Source organism: Xiphophorus maculatus, chromosome 14, assembly GCF_002775205.1.
Source record: "Xiphophorus maculatus strain JP 163 A chromosome 14, X_maculatus-5.0-male, whole genome shotgun sequence".
NCBI lineage: Eukaryota > Metazoa > Chordata > Actinopteri > Cyprinodontiformes > Poeciliidae > Xiphophorus > Xiphophorus maculatus.
Genome location: NC_036456.1, coordinates 7,009,105 through 7,025,280, shown reverse-complemented (window position 1 = coordinate 7,025,280; position 16,176 = coordinate 7,009,105). Strand labels below are relative to the sequence as shown.

At 40.4% G+C, this 16,176-nt stretch overlaps 1 protein-coding gene across 2 annotated transcripts in view; it reads left to right on the top strand.

The window, feature by feature from the left end:
- The window catches only part of LOC102220024 (diacylglycerol kinase eta-like), a 74,172-nt gene that overhangs the window by 24,731 nt on the left and 33,265 nt on the right, over nt 1–16,176 (top strand). Inside the window, exon 1 of one of the 2 annotated variants that reach the window (XM_023345994.1) lies at nt 15,625–16,043. The exons of the other annotated variant lie outside the window; for it this stretch is intronic. Coding sequence (XP_023201762.1) covers nt 15,897–16,043 — 147 coding nt within the window. The 5' untranslated portion in view covers nt 15,625–15,896. Of the gene's footprint in view, nt 1–15,624; nt 16,044–16,176 lie in introns of those variants that run through there. 2 annotated transcript variants of the gene reach the window in all.

Here is a 16,176-nt window from a genome sequence, read left to right as displayed (position 1 = left end):
TCTGATGAACAGACGCGGGAATCAGAGACAGACGGATCGCTGACTCGTTTGCATGTGTGAAAAACCACACACACACACACACGCGCACACACACACACACACAGAGAGAGAGAGAGAAAGGCACACACCCGTGTGTGTTTATCATCCTTTCTGCACCACTAACCACTCAGCAAACTCTTTGTAGAAATTCTATTTTGGTCTGAACTTGTCTATGTTTGAGAAACCGAGTCTATTCTAGAAACAGAGTGTTACTGTATATGGTACATCCCCATCTGTGCTCACACTTTGTTTTTGCCTCGAGTTCCTTTTTCTTGTCTACTTCTCTCTTGTGGTATTTTTCCCCTCCCTTGGTCTGTTCCCCTCTTGTCATGTTTTTTGTTCTTGTTTTATTTTTATTTTTTCATTTTGCTACTTCTGTCTTTTTCCACTTCCCCTTTTATATTCTCATAATTTTAATTCAATGTAAGCGTTTTCTCATTAAGCCTTATTAAGAACAACGTTGACGTTATTCATTTCATCCATCTTAATGTTACCTCCTCTCTCTCTCTCTCTGGGTCTGCTCTCAGTGTGTCTGCACATGCGTGCTGTGCAGCAATCTGGTGCTCCTCCGAGAAACACACATACACACACACACACGCCCCCCTGCATGCACAGGGATGCACCGTGAAGGTGTGGCATTGTGGCTCAAACACACACTCCAACACCCACCTGTAACACAGATGGAAGAAGGGAAGACGCCGTGTCGTTACCGCACTGTGGCGAACTCCAGCGCATCTTTTCATCTTTTCTTCTGCTTTTCTCCTTTATCCTGTGTTTCTTTTCATGTTCAACCACATCCCTTGTTCTTGTTCTTGCTCTCTGTGCTTGTTCCTTCTTCTTTGTCTTGTAATTCAGATGGCTGGCCTAAATTTGAATGTGAGTCAGTAATATCGTGTGATTACCCCTTGAAGTTTGCTCATTTTTTCACATGTTAAAACCACAAATAATTATGGAGTTTATGGGAATCGTATGTAATAGACCAACAAAATGTAGTCCTTAATAGTGAAGTAGAACTATAATGGTTTTTTTGGCAAATAAAAATCTGAAAAGTGTGGGCTCTACTTGCATTTAGCCACCTTACGTCAATATTTTTTTGCACCAACTGTAGTTATGTGTGTTTACACTTTACAACTTTACATCTCTTTAAGGTCTTGCACCACAGATACTCAAGAAGATTTAGGTTTGGACTTGAACTACGCCTTTTAATACATAAATATGCTTTATATTAATTAGGAGTGGAATAATAATAAATGTACCCATTAAATTAGGGTTTAGGACATAAAAATTTAAGTCACAAAGACTTGGGGGCCCTTCCTTGGTAGCAACACTGCAGATTTGAAGTTTCCATTTAGCTGAACTAAATCATCATGTATCCCAGATCAAATTTATTATTTTTCTATTTAAGGCAGTTGCATAAAAGTTACAAATCTCAGTCAGTTTTAGCCACCAAACTAAATGTCATTATTTTCAACTTAATATTTAGGGAAAAAAACAAATAGATTTAAAAAATCCAGAAGTCCAGAAGCAGCATTCAGCTTTTATGCTCCAAAAATCTGGAAAAGCTTCCAGAAAACTGCAAAACTGCTGAAACACTGTGTTTCTTTAAATCAGTGTTAAATCCACCACTTGAGAGTTGTTTTTGACTAGTAGGAACTGGAACATTGATTAATATATTTGATGTGTGTTTACTTAATGATGACATTTGACTAAATGTCATGTTTATTGCATGTTTCTGAATTGGTGACTCATGTTTTTATGGTGTAAAGCTCTTTGAACTGCCTCGTTGCTGAAATGTGCTAGAGAAATAAACTCGACATAAATGCAGACTTTTAAACCCTTAAAAGTGAGTTTTTGAGCAGTCGAAAGGATTTTTGATACATCATTGTTTCAGGGTCGGCGAACGAGCATCACTTCCTTCACGACGCGGTTACACAACGCGCTCCCTGTTACGTGATACAGCGGCGAAGATCCGTAACCATCCCTGTTAATGCAGCGCAGCTTTCCCACCTCGGCTCTCGGAGTAATCCGCCTACATTTCAGCCGCGCACCACAATCCTCTTGTTACACCTCCGCCATCTGAGCAGAGCGCTCGCGGTTACGCCAGATCAGCGGTTCCAAACAATCGTTCCTCAGAGTGAAACAGCAGAAACATGATCAAGCAAGAATAGCCTTTTTCTCTTACATAAAACCATCCCACAGAGAGAAAACAGAAGATGCTCTTAGGGATTTCTTTAGAGACTTTAACCTAAAGGAACGCTGTTCAGGCTGAAAACTATAGCGAATGTACTAAACATGCGAGTACTCTCATAAAAGAAAAATGTACTCAACACTAATACGGGCTGGTGTCCATTTTTAGAACCCGTTCAGGGACATGGCGTCTAAATTTAGCAGGTCGTTTTATTAAACAAATACAGCCTCAGCGTGCTGGAACGCTGTCAAAACACGCTGACTGGGGTGTGTGTGTGTGTGGGCGTGTGTGTGTGTGTGTGTGGACGCAACATGTGCATCAAGTAAGGTTATTTTAACTTTTAGTTTTACATAAACAGTTAAACCCAAAGGGAGAGTGGTGGAGAGAGAGCAGGGCGAGTGGGAGTGAGTGTGGATGGAGAGGTGTAGGAGGAGTTCAGTTTCATTAGCATGATGGATAGGAGGGAAGCTCTTAAAACCACACACTCACACACTCCTAAAACAAACACACACGGATTTTGCAATTACAACGACTCTTGCTTTTGCAAGTCACCCCTGTGCCACTTTTCTCTGCATTTCAGTATTTCAACAGTTTTCAGCTGTGTTGACTGACGTGGTTAAAATGTCCATGTTCTTACGCAATTTAAGCAGCACAAGCAAAATATGGCGATTTTTATAAAGTTTAATTAAACTCATCGACAGGCTGCAGTTGTTGCTATTGATATATTGTGTTTTCTAAATAGGTTGCACATCAAACCTATAATTTATTACATTTACTAACTTTTTTGTGGCATTCAGAACTGTTTGCTTGTCAAGATGAGGCCCAACAGATTCACTTTCACAAGCAGAGAATTACAGCTTTCTCCATGATGCACCACTTGATACAAAAATTTCTTAAACATTTCTCTGAGTTTATTTCCAACGTAATGGACAAGGAGACAACAAAGAGGGAAAAAAGCTGGGGAAAAGGTTTAAGAGGTAACGAGAGAGATGTAGAGGAGAGAAAAAAGCACAAGTTAACACCATTGTAGTCTGCTTCTAAACCTGAGAGAAAACAAAACCAAGAAACCACAACAAGCATTTGCATATATAATAATAAGTCATAACATATAATTGGAAAGTACATGGTGATACAAGATATATCTAGTAGCAACCACCACCCAACTGAGAACATATGTGACAAACACAAGCTTCAGTCTGTAAGGTTTCTCCATGAGAATGTTCAATAGTGGATGTGAAGACCATTTATTAACTACGTAAATCTTATGACTTTCCACTAAAATCACCTTTTTAAGTGACTAAATCGGACTGGTTTTAGAATCTAAGCTTCTTCAAAAGTTTAAAAGTCTATCAAAGTGAAACCAAACTTCAGTTTCACACCCACGGTACAAAGCTGAAGACGGCTAATGGCGCCTGTCATCGTCTAGGTCAAGCCATTCAGACCACTAGACTGTGCGGGATGAATTTTAGTGGACAAACAGTGACCATGGTGACAAAGCAGATTACAGTCTAGACATGTAGAGGTCCTCTCCATCCATCACATTACAAGTCGGGCCAACGGTCACCTCATCTCGCTTCATCTTCCTTTCTTAATAGCTTTTCATCTTTTCAGCCTCACAAAAACCTCCAGAGCGCATAAGGTACATAATGGAGACGTATCGGTGGCCCCATTTGAGTCAGATAGTGTAAAAACTGAAAGGTTGCAATGCCCTTTTCCTCTAGCTTGCAAAGCTTGGGTTATTTGCAAAGTGCGAGAACATAAAATAGAGAAGTTAGAGATGTTTTTTTCCAGATTAGGATAACTTTAAATGACTCGCTTTATTGTGTTGTATTACCTAGCATGCTTCAAATGACTTCACCATTACTACAACTATTTTTATGTTTTCTTTGCAAAATAGAACATGTAGCAACCGTAAAACATGAGTCATTTGGACCAATTTAATGTTACTGATACATCTCCCTTCTCACCTAAGAAACTGTTTCTATTGCTTTGTCATGCTGCTAGCTAATGCTAATGCTGCTACCTCATGAGGCATATGGCTATTAAGCAATAGATTATATTTTAAAATGTTCTTTCACATTTTTAGCTACTGTAAGGATCTCTTGAAAATGTTTTCCATCTGTGGTAGAATTAGACTTGAATGTAAATGTTTTCGGAGTGACAGTTAAGGGGTTAACAAATGTCAGTCTATACATTCAAGAAGACATTTTTTCCGTAAAGCTGATAGAAAGGGGGAAATAGTAGCCATGACAAAACCTTTGAAAATACTGACAACAGGATTGTAGCAATCAAGATGTACTGTAGGGCCATTGGCTGAAAGATGAGTTGCATTCCTCTAAACATTTTGTGTAAAGGTGGAACGAATGGCAAGAAGAGGAGCTGGAGGAGGTATAGAAATGAAATCAAAGTGAAAAAAGGAGGAGTAGAGCAGGAGGAATCGATCTGGGCAGTGAAGAGAAAGCCAGGAAAGAGGAGGGATGGTTGAAGAGAATGAGATGGAAGGAAGTATTGATCTAAGGAAAGAATTAGAGTTAATGGTGGAGTGAGAGGTAGCAGAGAAAAAAGTAAAGCTTGGGAAAGAGGAGTTAAGAAGTAATGGGGAAAAAAAGTACATTTGCTTTAAACTTATAAATAGGCTCCGACTGGCCTTAAGACCTTTGACAGAACTGATCATGTACTGTACAGTATACTGCACCGAAATAATAATAATAATATGCTATACAGCAGCCGCTTGATATCAGTAAAATGTTGTATGCTTGGAGCTATTTTAATGTTTTCTTAGTTAAAATCTGTTTATTGTATATGATATGAACATATGAAGAGGTTCTAACTATTATGACGTTTATTTGCTTTTATTCCTTTTTTGCTGTCAACAGGGGAATTTGACCGCTATCACAGAGTTTGATGCTTATACGTTCACTCTGTGTAAGCACTGAAAATGTTTAAAGTTTTTTTTCCCCACACATCACTGACTCTGGAATTGACCGTACAGTGTATATTGAAGGTATATCAAACCTAAAACCCTTTTTTTCATCATGAGAAACCACTGCTAACAGACCAGGTTAGCTAGCTATTGTTAGCCAATGCTAGCAAGGCTTTCTGTAGCCGGACAAAATAGCAGTTTCGCCTCCGTTTCAAAAAAAATTGTTTGCTTAAAGACAGCTTGAGTACTTCTTCTTCTAGTACTTTGTTGTAGTTGAAATATTGTTAAATAAACTTTATTCCAGGATATCAAGACAGTTATTTTGGTATTTTGTTTGGCTATTGGCTAACTCTATAGCATTTCCCCTACACCACTTCCCCTGAGGTTCTGTTAAACAGATGGGCTGCAAGACTACTTATTTAATATATATCACTATGATTTACAACCACCCACTGATGAGACCTCATAAAAATGAGTTTGTTTAGTGTGAAAGGGTCTGGTGAAGCTTAGGGAGAAAAACTGACCGGTGTTAGCTTTGCTGGTTGCTAGGAGACCAATTTAAAAAACGGCCATGATATTAGAGTAAGGATTGTTAAGTAGGTGTTTCTGACCAATTACTACTTCTATTATGGCGTCACATTATTACAGAGGGAAATAATGTATCTTGATAAATTCTACAATTGGGGACTTTAATTTAATATGCTTGCACAATAAATATTGTCTTAGAAAATCTTACCAAGTAAGTTTGGCCTAGTTTCTAGTGTAAATATATTAATTCTCTTGAAATAAGACTTAAAAGTAGCTTTTTGGCAAGATATAGACGATTCCGTTAGGTAAGTAGTTCTTTCATTTTGATTTCTTTTTTAAAGTTCTAGTTTTACTGGAACATTATTTTGCTTAAAACATGGGGAAAACGTCTTGTTATAAATGATCTGCCAGTGGAACTAGTACTTTTTATAAAATCAGTTTTAATGGGTCGCTCACTTAAAGTTCAAGTATTTGCACTAGAAAAAACGACCAAAAACACTTGGTGAGATTTTGTGTTTAAAGTAAATCAAAACATAGACGTATGAAAAAGGTAGAAGTTGAAAATGGAGGCCGGGTGATGGTTTGCTGCTCATTGAGAGAACTGTGAGGTCACAGATACTCTCTGCCACGCCAGAGCCGTGTGTAGGGTGTCTCATTTCACTACTGTTGGGAAATTTACTGTAGTGAAACTTGAGCAATCCTGAAAAATAATATTGTTCTGTTGGCTTTGTAAACCAAACAGGGTGATAGTGCTGAAGGCTACACTTTGTTGACCCAGAAAGTGAAAGCTGCAGTAAACTGAAGCTGTACAGCAACCTGGAAAATTAGATTACTTCCTGTCACCTTGATTTTGTACTTTTGTGCTATTTAAACAGCTGCCATCTAAATAGATTTCACTTGTATTTCTAATAGGTTAATGTTGGATTATTTTTGTTTATGGATTCTGAATAAAAGCACATAGAACTGAGAAATTTCAGCACTTTATATAAGCAGAAGAGTGCATCTGTATAATTGTATTGCAGTGATAAATAGTCAACAAGCCAATAAAGCTGCTTTGGTTTTTGATAACAGAACTTATTAAAAACTTGTGAGTTAAAAGGGTCAAGTCATATACAGTGCACTTAGCAAAATGTAAAGATTTCAACCAGTTATTTGTGTAATTTCTAAGAAATATAAGGTTTTATTGCAATACAAGTCACTGAAAACAAAGTTGATCACAACCTTGGATTAGACGGGTTGGGCTGAAATTGAAATGACTTTTCAGTGAAAGTTAGGGGTTGCCAAGAAAAACAGGAAGAGAGAAAAACACGATCTGTTTTAACTCCCTGAACCTGGGTGAATCCCCACCAGCTGCGGGGTCTGTGGAGGACGGCACAGTGACAAGACAAATCCCCCGATTCTTGCTATCTGACTTGATCCGGAGTGACTTTGCCCTTGTCTTTAGTGACAGAACCAGTCCAGAGGCTCCCAGCTCTCCTGTCACATTTAGCAGCGCACAGGAATCAGAGTTGCACAAGCTGCACAAACCGGCGAGCCCCAAGCGTTTCTTTTTCCAGCCGGTCACTTTTTACCGCCTCTGTTTATCCAGCAGAAGCACAACTGATGTGACTCTGAGTTTGGTTTGGACCGAGTCGTGAAGAGCGAAGGACCGCCGCGCCGTCAGAGGAGGTCATCATGAGAACCGCTTTGACAGAGTTGAACTGAGCAGAACAGAAAACGTTTTTGAAATGACAAACTCAATCAACACATCAAACGTAATCTAAAGTAGGGCTGGAACTAATGATTATTTTAGGTATTGATTATTCTGTCATTCTGTTGATTAATCGAATAAAAAAATTGCGCATTCTTTACAAATTTTATTTAACCACTTAATTCTTTTCATGCTCCAAATAAAATACATTAAAAGATGCAAATAAACAGTTAATTTCCTTTTTTAAAAAGTAGAAAATAAGCATTTTATAGCCTAAAATGAAATAACATGGCATCACTTCAGTGTACACTTGATCCTTTGTTTGAAACTTTGATACTTCTAACATCAACATTTCTGCTTGGATGAACATCAGTACAGTGTAACAAAAGGTGCTTTATAAATGTATTTTTTTTTTTATCATATGTTTTTACAAAATTTAAACCAAGTTGAGCTAAACTTATGGCATAATAATTTACAGACAATGAAGGTTTTTTTATGTGTGAAATTCAAATTGCATATATTTTTTGTACAGTTTTGGCTTAATTACTGCTCTGAGTATGATGTTGTTTCAGAAAATGTGCTTTTTTAATCTGTCTTCTCCGGTCCGTGATTAATCAATTACTAAATTAATCGGCAATTATTTCATTAATCGCGATTCATTGCTTCAGCCCTAACCTAAAGTGTAATATAGTAACAGGCTAGAAAGTAATTTTTTAGGAAATCTTTCTGTTTCATAACATCACTGACAGTTTATCCTTTTTTAAACTCACACTTACTCTGGCAGCATTAATCATGCATTGTTTTGAGTTTTTTCAGGGCTTTTTATAAACAATAATCATCTCCTCCCTGCTTGTTGTTGTTATGTTTGCGCTGGGATTAACTTTCCTTCTTTATCGGCCTGACTCACGAACGTCTGAATCACAAGTGTGTGTAATATTTGGAGGCAGATTGGTTGGATCAGCAACAATGAGTCAGACGTATTTGAACAGTTCTCCCCACGGCTACATTGCCCCTATGAAAACCTCTGCCAGGTCAGAAATAGATTTAATGCCAAAACTATACCAAAATCTCCATTACATGGCAAATGCTACTAGCTAGTAACTTTGTTGTAATTCTGGACTGAAACTTGTGTGATGCTAACTTGATATTAGTAGCTGTGAATGCAGACCAAAAAAAGGCAAACTGTGGTTCGCCTGCAAACCAAGGACTCGGTTCAGTTGAAGCTTCCAAAAGCAGAAAGCGTACTATAGCGCAGGGCATTCTGGGTAAATAAAACCAAAACGTATGAGTTTAGCGCCAGCGAGAGAAATGGCTCGAGGTGCTTTACAAAAGAAAAAGGAGAAATCCTACAACCGCTAAAATCTGACTGTACTCTGTCTTTGTTTATATTTTTGCGAAGGAGGAAGTTGCATTCAGTATCTTCTTCAGCAGTTTTCATGTTGTTTACTTCTGTAGTTCTTGGTGCAGCGCCGCCACAGGCGAGGAGGGGAACAGGTTGCTCAAAAGGTTTGGGTCGTTTGACACAGTGCAGTGTGAAAACAAACCACACCAGCTGAAAATGTAACAAATGTCACCTCCCCCAGGTGACTGTTTGGTAAATGCTGTAGTTTTTTTTTAATAATTCCCTTTCAAGACATACTTGTCTTAAACAGGGAACTGCACTGGTAGAGATTGTCTTTGATTTTTGAATAAAATAAAATCTGGGTAATTCCCCACTGTAGTTATTACACACCACGACTTTACACCTTCCCACCTCGGGTGGATGAGAAACCCTCAGCTGACTCTTGCAGCTTGTCATTAAATGGAGTTAAAGAGAAGATATTAGTGACTTCCAGATTTTTAAAACTGGAAACTGTCTCATGTCTAAAGTGTGGAGGAATAAGTTAAGTTTTTATGTGCTTTAGCCTAAAATCTGAGATCAAACGTGACTTTTTGACACATAAATACAAATTGATGATAAAAAATACAGCTTTATCTATCATTCAATTAAAACATACTTCAATTGTGAGCTTGTAAAATGAGCTAAATGAAATCTAAAGGGAGAGATTTTTGTTTACTGAGGCAGAGATAGTCAAGAAAACAAGAACCAATAAATCGGCCTGGATTTTCTTAATCTTGGGATATCGACCGATAGTTAAACGTGAAGCCGATCATATCCATCGATCGTGTCTACCTCGACAAAAGTCTAAAAATCAGCCACTCTCCTCCTTTGCTCTGCAGTGAGAGTTTTGACTTTAGCCCCGCCCACCAGGTCATGTCTGTACGTTGGCAGCTACCAATAGTCACCTCAGTGTCACCAAGTCAGCAACTTTCTTGCTGTGTTTGGCAACATTTCAACATTTTGTTCAAAATCGGAATTGGCAGATCAGGTGTTTTAAAATTGGTAATCAGGGATCAGCCAGACAACTGCAATCGGTGCACCTCTAATTTTTTGTACAAGAGTTTTAGCCATATTTTACTTAAATTATTGCGTAGTGCCTCGTATATATTGCGGAGAGCAGATGGTTCTCCCATAACCTCATATTCGAATCCATATCCACCTCATTCTGCATCCTTAGTGTGAGGAGTCAAGATTAAATGGCACGGTGTGATCATCTGCGGATAATCACCGGCCACGGCACACAAACACACACACACACACACACACACACACACACACACACACACACACACACACACACACACACACACACACACATTTGCCATATTTTATCAGTTTTCCGCCTCTCCTCCCACCTCTAAAATCCTCCTCCTCCTCACCTGCAATCACATCACATCCACGTCTCCACCTCCCTTCTTCTACTTCCCCAGGCTAATATTAATAGCCACCTTTCTTCCGTTTTATATGCGAAACCTTTTTAATTTAAGGGCATAAGCGCGGAAATTCACCGGCGACGTGATTTGCGTGGCAAGTCATCGAGGAGGACGTGCTAATCACATCAGCACTTTAAGAGAGAGACTTTCCACCTCTGTTTTTTTCCCCACAAACGATCTCTTTCTGGCTCGGAGACTTTATCTGTTTGTCTGCAGGTTTGCTTGCTGAGATGTGTGTTTGTATATATGTGTGTGTGTTGGAGGATTATGCAGCATCAGAGCCAGATTTGTTCCGTATGCTTCCCCCTCCCCACCACCCCCCTGCAGCAACAGATTATCTGTCCTCCAACGTGCAAACCGCACAGCCAGAAGCCAAACACTGTCCGAATTTAAATAAAACAACACACACACACACACACACACACACACACGAGGAATTTGGAAGAAACACTGGGGTGTGTGTGTGCGTGTAGGTGTGTGTTTGGTCGACTCTGTCCGTCTTAGGCGCAACCAGGTATCATCAGTTTAGCTTTTTGCACATATCACTGCTCTGTGTTCGTGTGTGTGTGTGTGTGTGTGTGTCTATTAATAAACGCAGAGAGGTACATGAGACAGGATGTGGTCGCCATGGTGCAAAGTCCTCCCACGCCTTGTTCTCACTGTGCGTGTGTGTATGTGGTCAGACGTTTTGTTTATGCATGACAGATGATACAACCTGTTCCTTTTTTTAAACATTCTGTTGCAACATGTTTTTTTCCCTCTTCTCCCATTTATATAGATTCATTTTTTCACAGCTTAACACAGGGAAAGTTGTCAGACATGGACGCGCACGCACACACACACACACACACACACACACACACACACACACACACACACACACACGCACACGCACGCATATGGATGAAGCCGGTTCAGTTCCTGCTCGATTAACACACATGTCGTAAGGAGCGCCGATTTCTTTCAGCGTCCAACATTAAGTTTCAGAGCTGAAGGTTGATCTGTAAGTCGGGCTGTTGCCATGGTAACGCCGCATGCCTTTGCGTCTCCAACTTCAGATGTCAGGAAAAGCGGGAGGAGGGAGATGCCTGCAGTTAGCAGCAGCCTTATCTGAAGAAATGACGCTAATAAAATGCGCTAGCTGTAGCCACCTTGTGGGAACCACATGGGTGAGGGGTCACGGGGGTCACAGCTACTGGGTCCGACCGCAGCGGTGATGACCACGTGTGTCTCTTGATTAGCTTTTGTTGTCTCTGTGGTTCTGCAGGTTGTGTGAAATAAACACAGCAAAAGCCACAAAGAGATTGTAAAATCCTTAAAGTGAAGTGAGATCTGCATGTCCAGATGGGAATCCCACCAGTTGCTTCTGTTTGTAAACCATCACAAACAGCTGGGAAGACTCTGGAGAGTTAATACTCTGCCAGATATGAAGCTAATTGCTAAGTTGCTCATCTTTTTGCCCTCCTGTCACATGACACGTTTTTATACCTTCCCCTCTCCTGGTTCTCTTCATTTTCTGCAACATTCTTGTGCAACCCACCTACCTTCCTCCGGCGTAATATCTTCCTCAGCCTGCCATCTGCTGGGAGAAAAGCAGAGCTGCATTATTTTTCCCATCCCAGCTGGTGGCATTCGGCATTCTAGCAATGTGCGTTCAACACACGGCCTCGTTGGAAAGGTTAAGTGGTTCTGTGTCTGTTACAGCCCTGGTGTGCTGTCTCTGCGTGTGTGTGTTGGGGTGGGCATGTGTGTGTGTTTTTTTATTTGTTCTGGGGGGAGGGGAAACCCACCTGAAAATGTGTTTCTGTTCATTTGCATGTATCTCATGAATAAACAGCTGCTCTGTCCTGTTAAGCATCGGTTGAAGAATCGCACAGCAGACGCTTCAAGTGTAACAATGTAAAGTTACACATGTTCATTTAAGAGGAAGATGAAGGAACAGGGGAATAATTAAATTATTCTTATGCGTTTTTCCATGTTGCAAATATCAACTTAAATGTATTTTAATGAGGTTTTACGCAGTAGACCAACACAGAGGAGAGATTTACAGTATCTGTTTGCCACCTTTGCAGATGTAGTAATTGATATTTTCTCCCATTTTTCTTTGCAAAATACTTCAAGCTCAGTCACATTAGACTGACACCATCTGTAAATGTCAATGTTACAGATTTTGAGTTGGATTTATGTCTGGACTTTGGGTCGTAATACACATCGCCTTGCAAACGCATTCCTATCCCTTGAACTCATCCGTACTTTAGTCACATTACTACCACAAACATTGGAATTTTATGTGAAAGGCACAAAGTGGTGTAAAATTGGAAAGTAGAAGGAAAATTATACATGATTCAAAACATTTTTCATGGATAAAAAACTGAAAATTGTGGTGTGCAAAAGTATTCAGCTCCCTTTTATCTGTGTACAACCAGTTGCTTTCAGAAGATGACCGCTAATAGAGTCCACCTGTGTATAATATAATTTCACTGCAAATACAGGTAATGTGACAAAATATGGAAATGTTCAAGGTCACTGTATGCTTTGGCCTAAACCATTGCACTGAAGCTCTGGCTTACGGTCAGAGAACCTGTCAGATAATGATGCATTGTGTTGGGTGAAGTTTTTCTCCATGGTTTTTACAGAATTACTTAACAATACAGTGCATGTCGTGTTTGTTTAATCTTTACTCTGCTGGAAACTACCACATTTACATGCTTTACCTCTTGCACTACTTCTCTTTACTGAAGAACACAGTTTGAACGGCTGAAGACGCCTCCAGACTCTTCCAGCAGCCATTATGTTCCTCTTCTCAGATAGAAAGAGCGAAGGTGTGATGTCAACGCCAGCGCTAAAGCCGTCTATTCCGGCACTTAAAGTGCCTCGTCTTTTGTCTAAATGATAGGTGTCACTGCCAGGAAAAGCACACAGCTGCATTGCCAGGGTAGCAATAAAAAGGGTTGATTTACAAGAAGAAGAAAGCCGTGTCTTTGGTGCAGCTGTCTGGAAAACGCCTCTTATTTTTCTCTAGTGTTATAAAAATCTCCCTTCTCGACCATCTTAGTGTTTCTTGTTATCAAACAGAGAGATTTTGCTCAAACATCAGCCAGAAAAGTAATTCAGGTTGAAACACACCGGCTACAGAACCTTCATCACTAGTAACATCACTGCTCTGAGCAGACAGCTGCTCATAATCACTAGTGAACCAAGAAGGACGACCAGCAGCCTTCATGCAGCCGTTGTGCCAGACTTCACAGTCGTAAGGCTGAAACGATTAATCCGACTGTGATTAATCAATTACTGAAATAATCAACTAATTTTGTAATCGATTAATCATTACCTGGAGTACACAGACTCAAAGAAAGGGAATTTGCTGAAAGAACAACACAGTTGTAATGTAGCCAAAACTGTGCAAAGAATATATGCATTTTGCATTTGGGATAAAAAAACCCAGGATTTCTACTCTTCCAGTGGCACAGTTTGAGGTTCACCAGGTTCAAATTCAGTAAACATACTCCTACCAAGCATCTTTTGCTGTCTAATTATTAATCATTTAATCCAAAATATAACCAACAGATCAGGCCTACACTGAAGGAATGCTGTGTTATTGAATTTTAGGCAATACAATTTTTATTTTCTTTGTTTATTTGCATTTTCAAAGTATTTCTAATGTTGTATAAAAAATTCGGTAACACTTTCTTTGACGGGTTGTGAACAAGACTGTCATGACAGCGTCATAAACATGACATAACGCCTGTCATGAACTTGAATGAGTCTTCATGAATATTTATGACTGTTGTCATAAAGTGTCATTCGGTAAATCGTGACACTTTTAATGCAAAGTTGACATTATTCAAAATGTCTTTGTTATGACAACTTGATATTAAACAAGAAATCATGATCTGACATAAATTTGTTCTAAAAGTATTACTGATTAAACTTTAGCTTTAATAACATAAAGCTACAAAATTTTTAAAGTTTAATCAGTGATAAAGCCAAATAAAGTGTTACCAAAAATTCTTTAGTGGTTAAGTGAAAAATCTGCAGAAAATGCTAGAATGTCTTTATTCGATTAATCGTCACAATAATCGATTAATCAAGTATTAAAAATAATTTTTTGCTGCAGCCCTACCTACCAGTAGTTACTAAATGTTGGTCATTGGATTAGAAATCCAGACATTGCGAGGACATTTCTGACTTTTGGGGATTCTTCATGTTTCTTGCGTTTTAAAATGCTTTGTAGAAATTTGAAAATTGTGTGGCCTGCTTTTGTAGCTAAACATGACAGATAGCTGCTTTTGTTTTTGTTTTTTACTCTCTGTGTCACTGCTACACTTCCAACAGCCAAACGCTAAAAAGACTTGTTTAAAGTTATTGAACCGGCCCGTTTACATCTGTGAAGTAGGCTCAGTCTGCTTCATGTGTCAGGAGCGAAGGCCTCCCTCTTTTCCCTTTGAACTTTGCATCCATCAGGGCCAAGGACAGACCAGACAGGAATAATGTGCTATTATCAGAGTCTTTTCACATTGCCGAACGCGGCGTGATTTATCAGTCGCAAATCGAGGCCTTTGACCCGATTCTGATTTAATGGCGGCCGGTTCAGATAGAAAGAGAGAGAGAGAGAGACTGTAGAGAGGAAAGACCTGACGCGCGCACGCAGAGACAAAGAAGGCGAGAAAGAGGGCTGGTGTCGGCGGAAGCAGCACGTTTCTGCTCATTAGAGACGGAATTATCTGCCGACTGGAGGAAAGCATCCTCACATGGAGCAGGCACTGGCTGCAATTTGCCTTGGCTGATGAGGCGCTGATCTGACACTGTAAGCAGTGGGATGACAGCGCCGAGGCAACAGAGCAGCAGCGACTACACACACACATACACACCCCCACACACAGAGAGGCTGCCAGGAGTTTGTGATCACAGCGACATTTCCAGCTCCCTTAAACAAAGCAGCGTGCCATCAGGATTCCCATCATCTTGACATCTGTGTTTGTGTGCACGGCGCACCTGTGCACGTTTGTATATTTCATGCAATACACATTTTAGGCTTTAAATCAGCCCGAGCTGCCACCAAAGTGTTTGTTGTTTCGTGTTGCCTCAGCGCTGCCTTCCCAGGCAAAAATCGGCGATCTTGTCGGGACCGGTCGGACCGTACAGAACTCTGAGAGTTTAGTTTAGGGTCATGAAGCCGATGCCTTGTCCAAACAAGGATAGGTGAACGAGCGGGACAGGTTCCTCCGGTTTTATTTATAGCCCAAAAGGAAGTGGGTTAGCTTTACTATTAACTTGTAGACACACACACAAACTCTTGTAAGATAAAGGTGTGTGTCTTGTTTGCATGCTCCGCCTCACCTTGGGAGGGGGGGGGAGGTTGTCCTCTGGCAAAGGTAAGAGGCACATTCACACACTGTGAAGACTCGTCTGTTCCAGCACACCTGAGGGGGCGCGGCCTCCTCGCAAAGGAAGTCTGAGTACGAGGAAGTGGGGAATGCGTTGTCTGAAGGACTTCGAGTGTGAAAGGAGATACAACACAGGCGAGGGTGTTTGTGTGTGTCAACAGGGCAGAGAGAGAGAGAGAGGAAATTACGTTTAGGGACGACAGTGGGACTCGTTTGAAAAGAATGGGGAAGAGAATAGGAGGGATTTTCTAGAAAACGAGATCAAGCCTTCCGATCTCAGCCTGACGACAAACTGTCATCCAGTTTTGAGATCATCAGTATGCGCAGATGCTAGGGTTCAGCCGGTTGAGTGGGTGCTGTGCAGCCCTCCTGCTGCGCAGAAGGCCCAGGGATGACGTCAGGCTGAGACGGGACTACTGCAGTCTGGAGTCCCGGGTCTGCGAGGAACCCCAGGAAAGTGTGCTGGAGGACGAGGTTAGTTTCAGACAGAAAACAGAGCCTAGGCGACGCATTGATTTAAACAGAAGAGTAGAATAATGGTTACTCATTGTGGGTGAGACAGAGGCCGTTCTGTTTGTGGTGGTTTATGTTGGTCTAAAGTCCATAG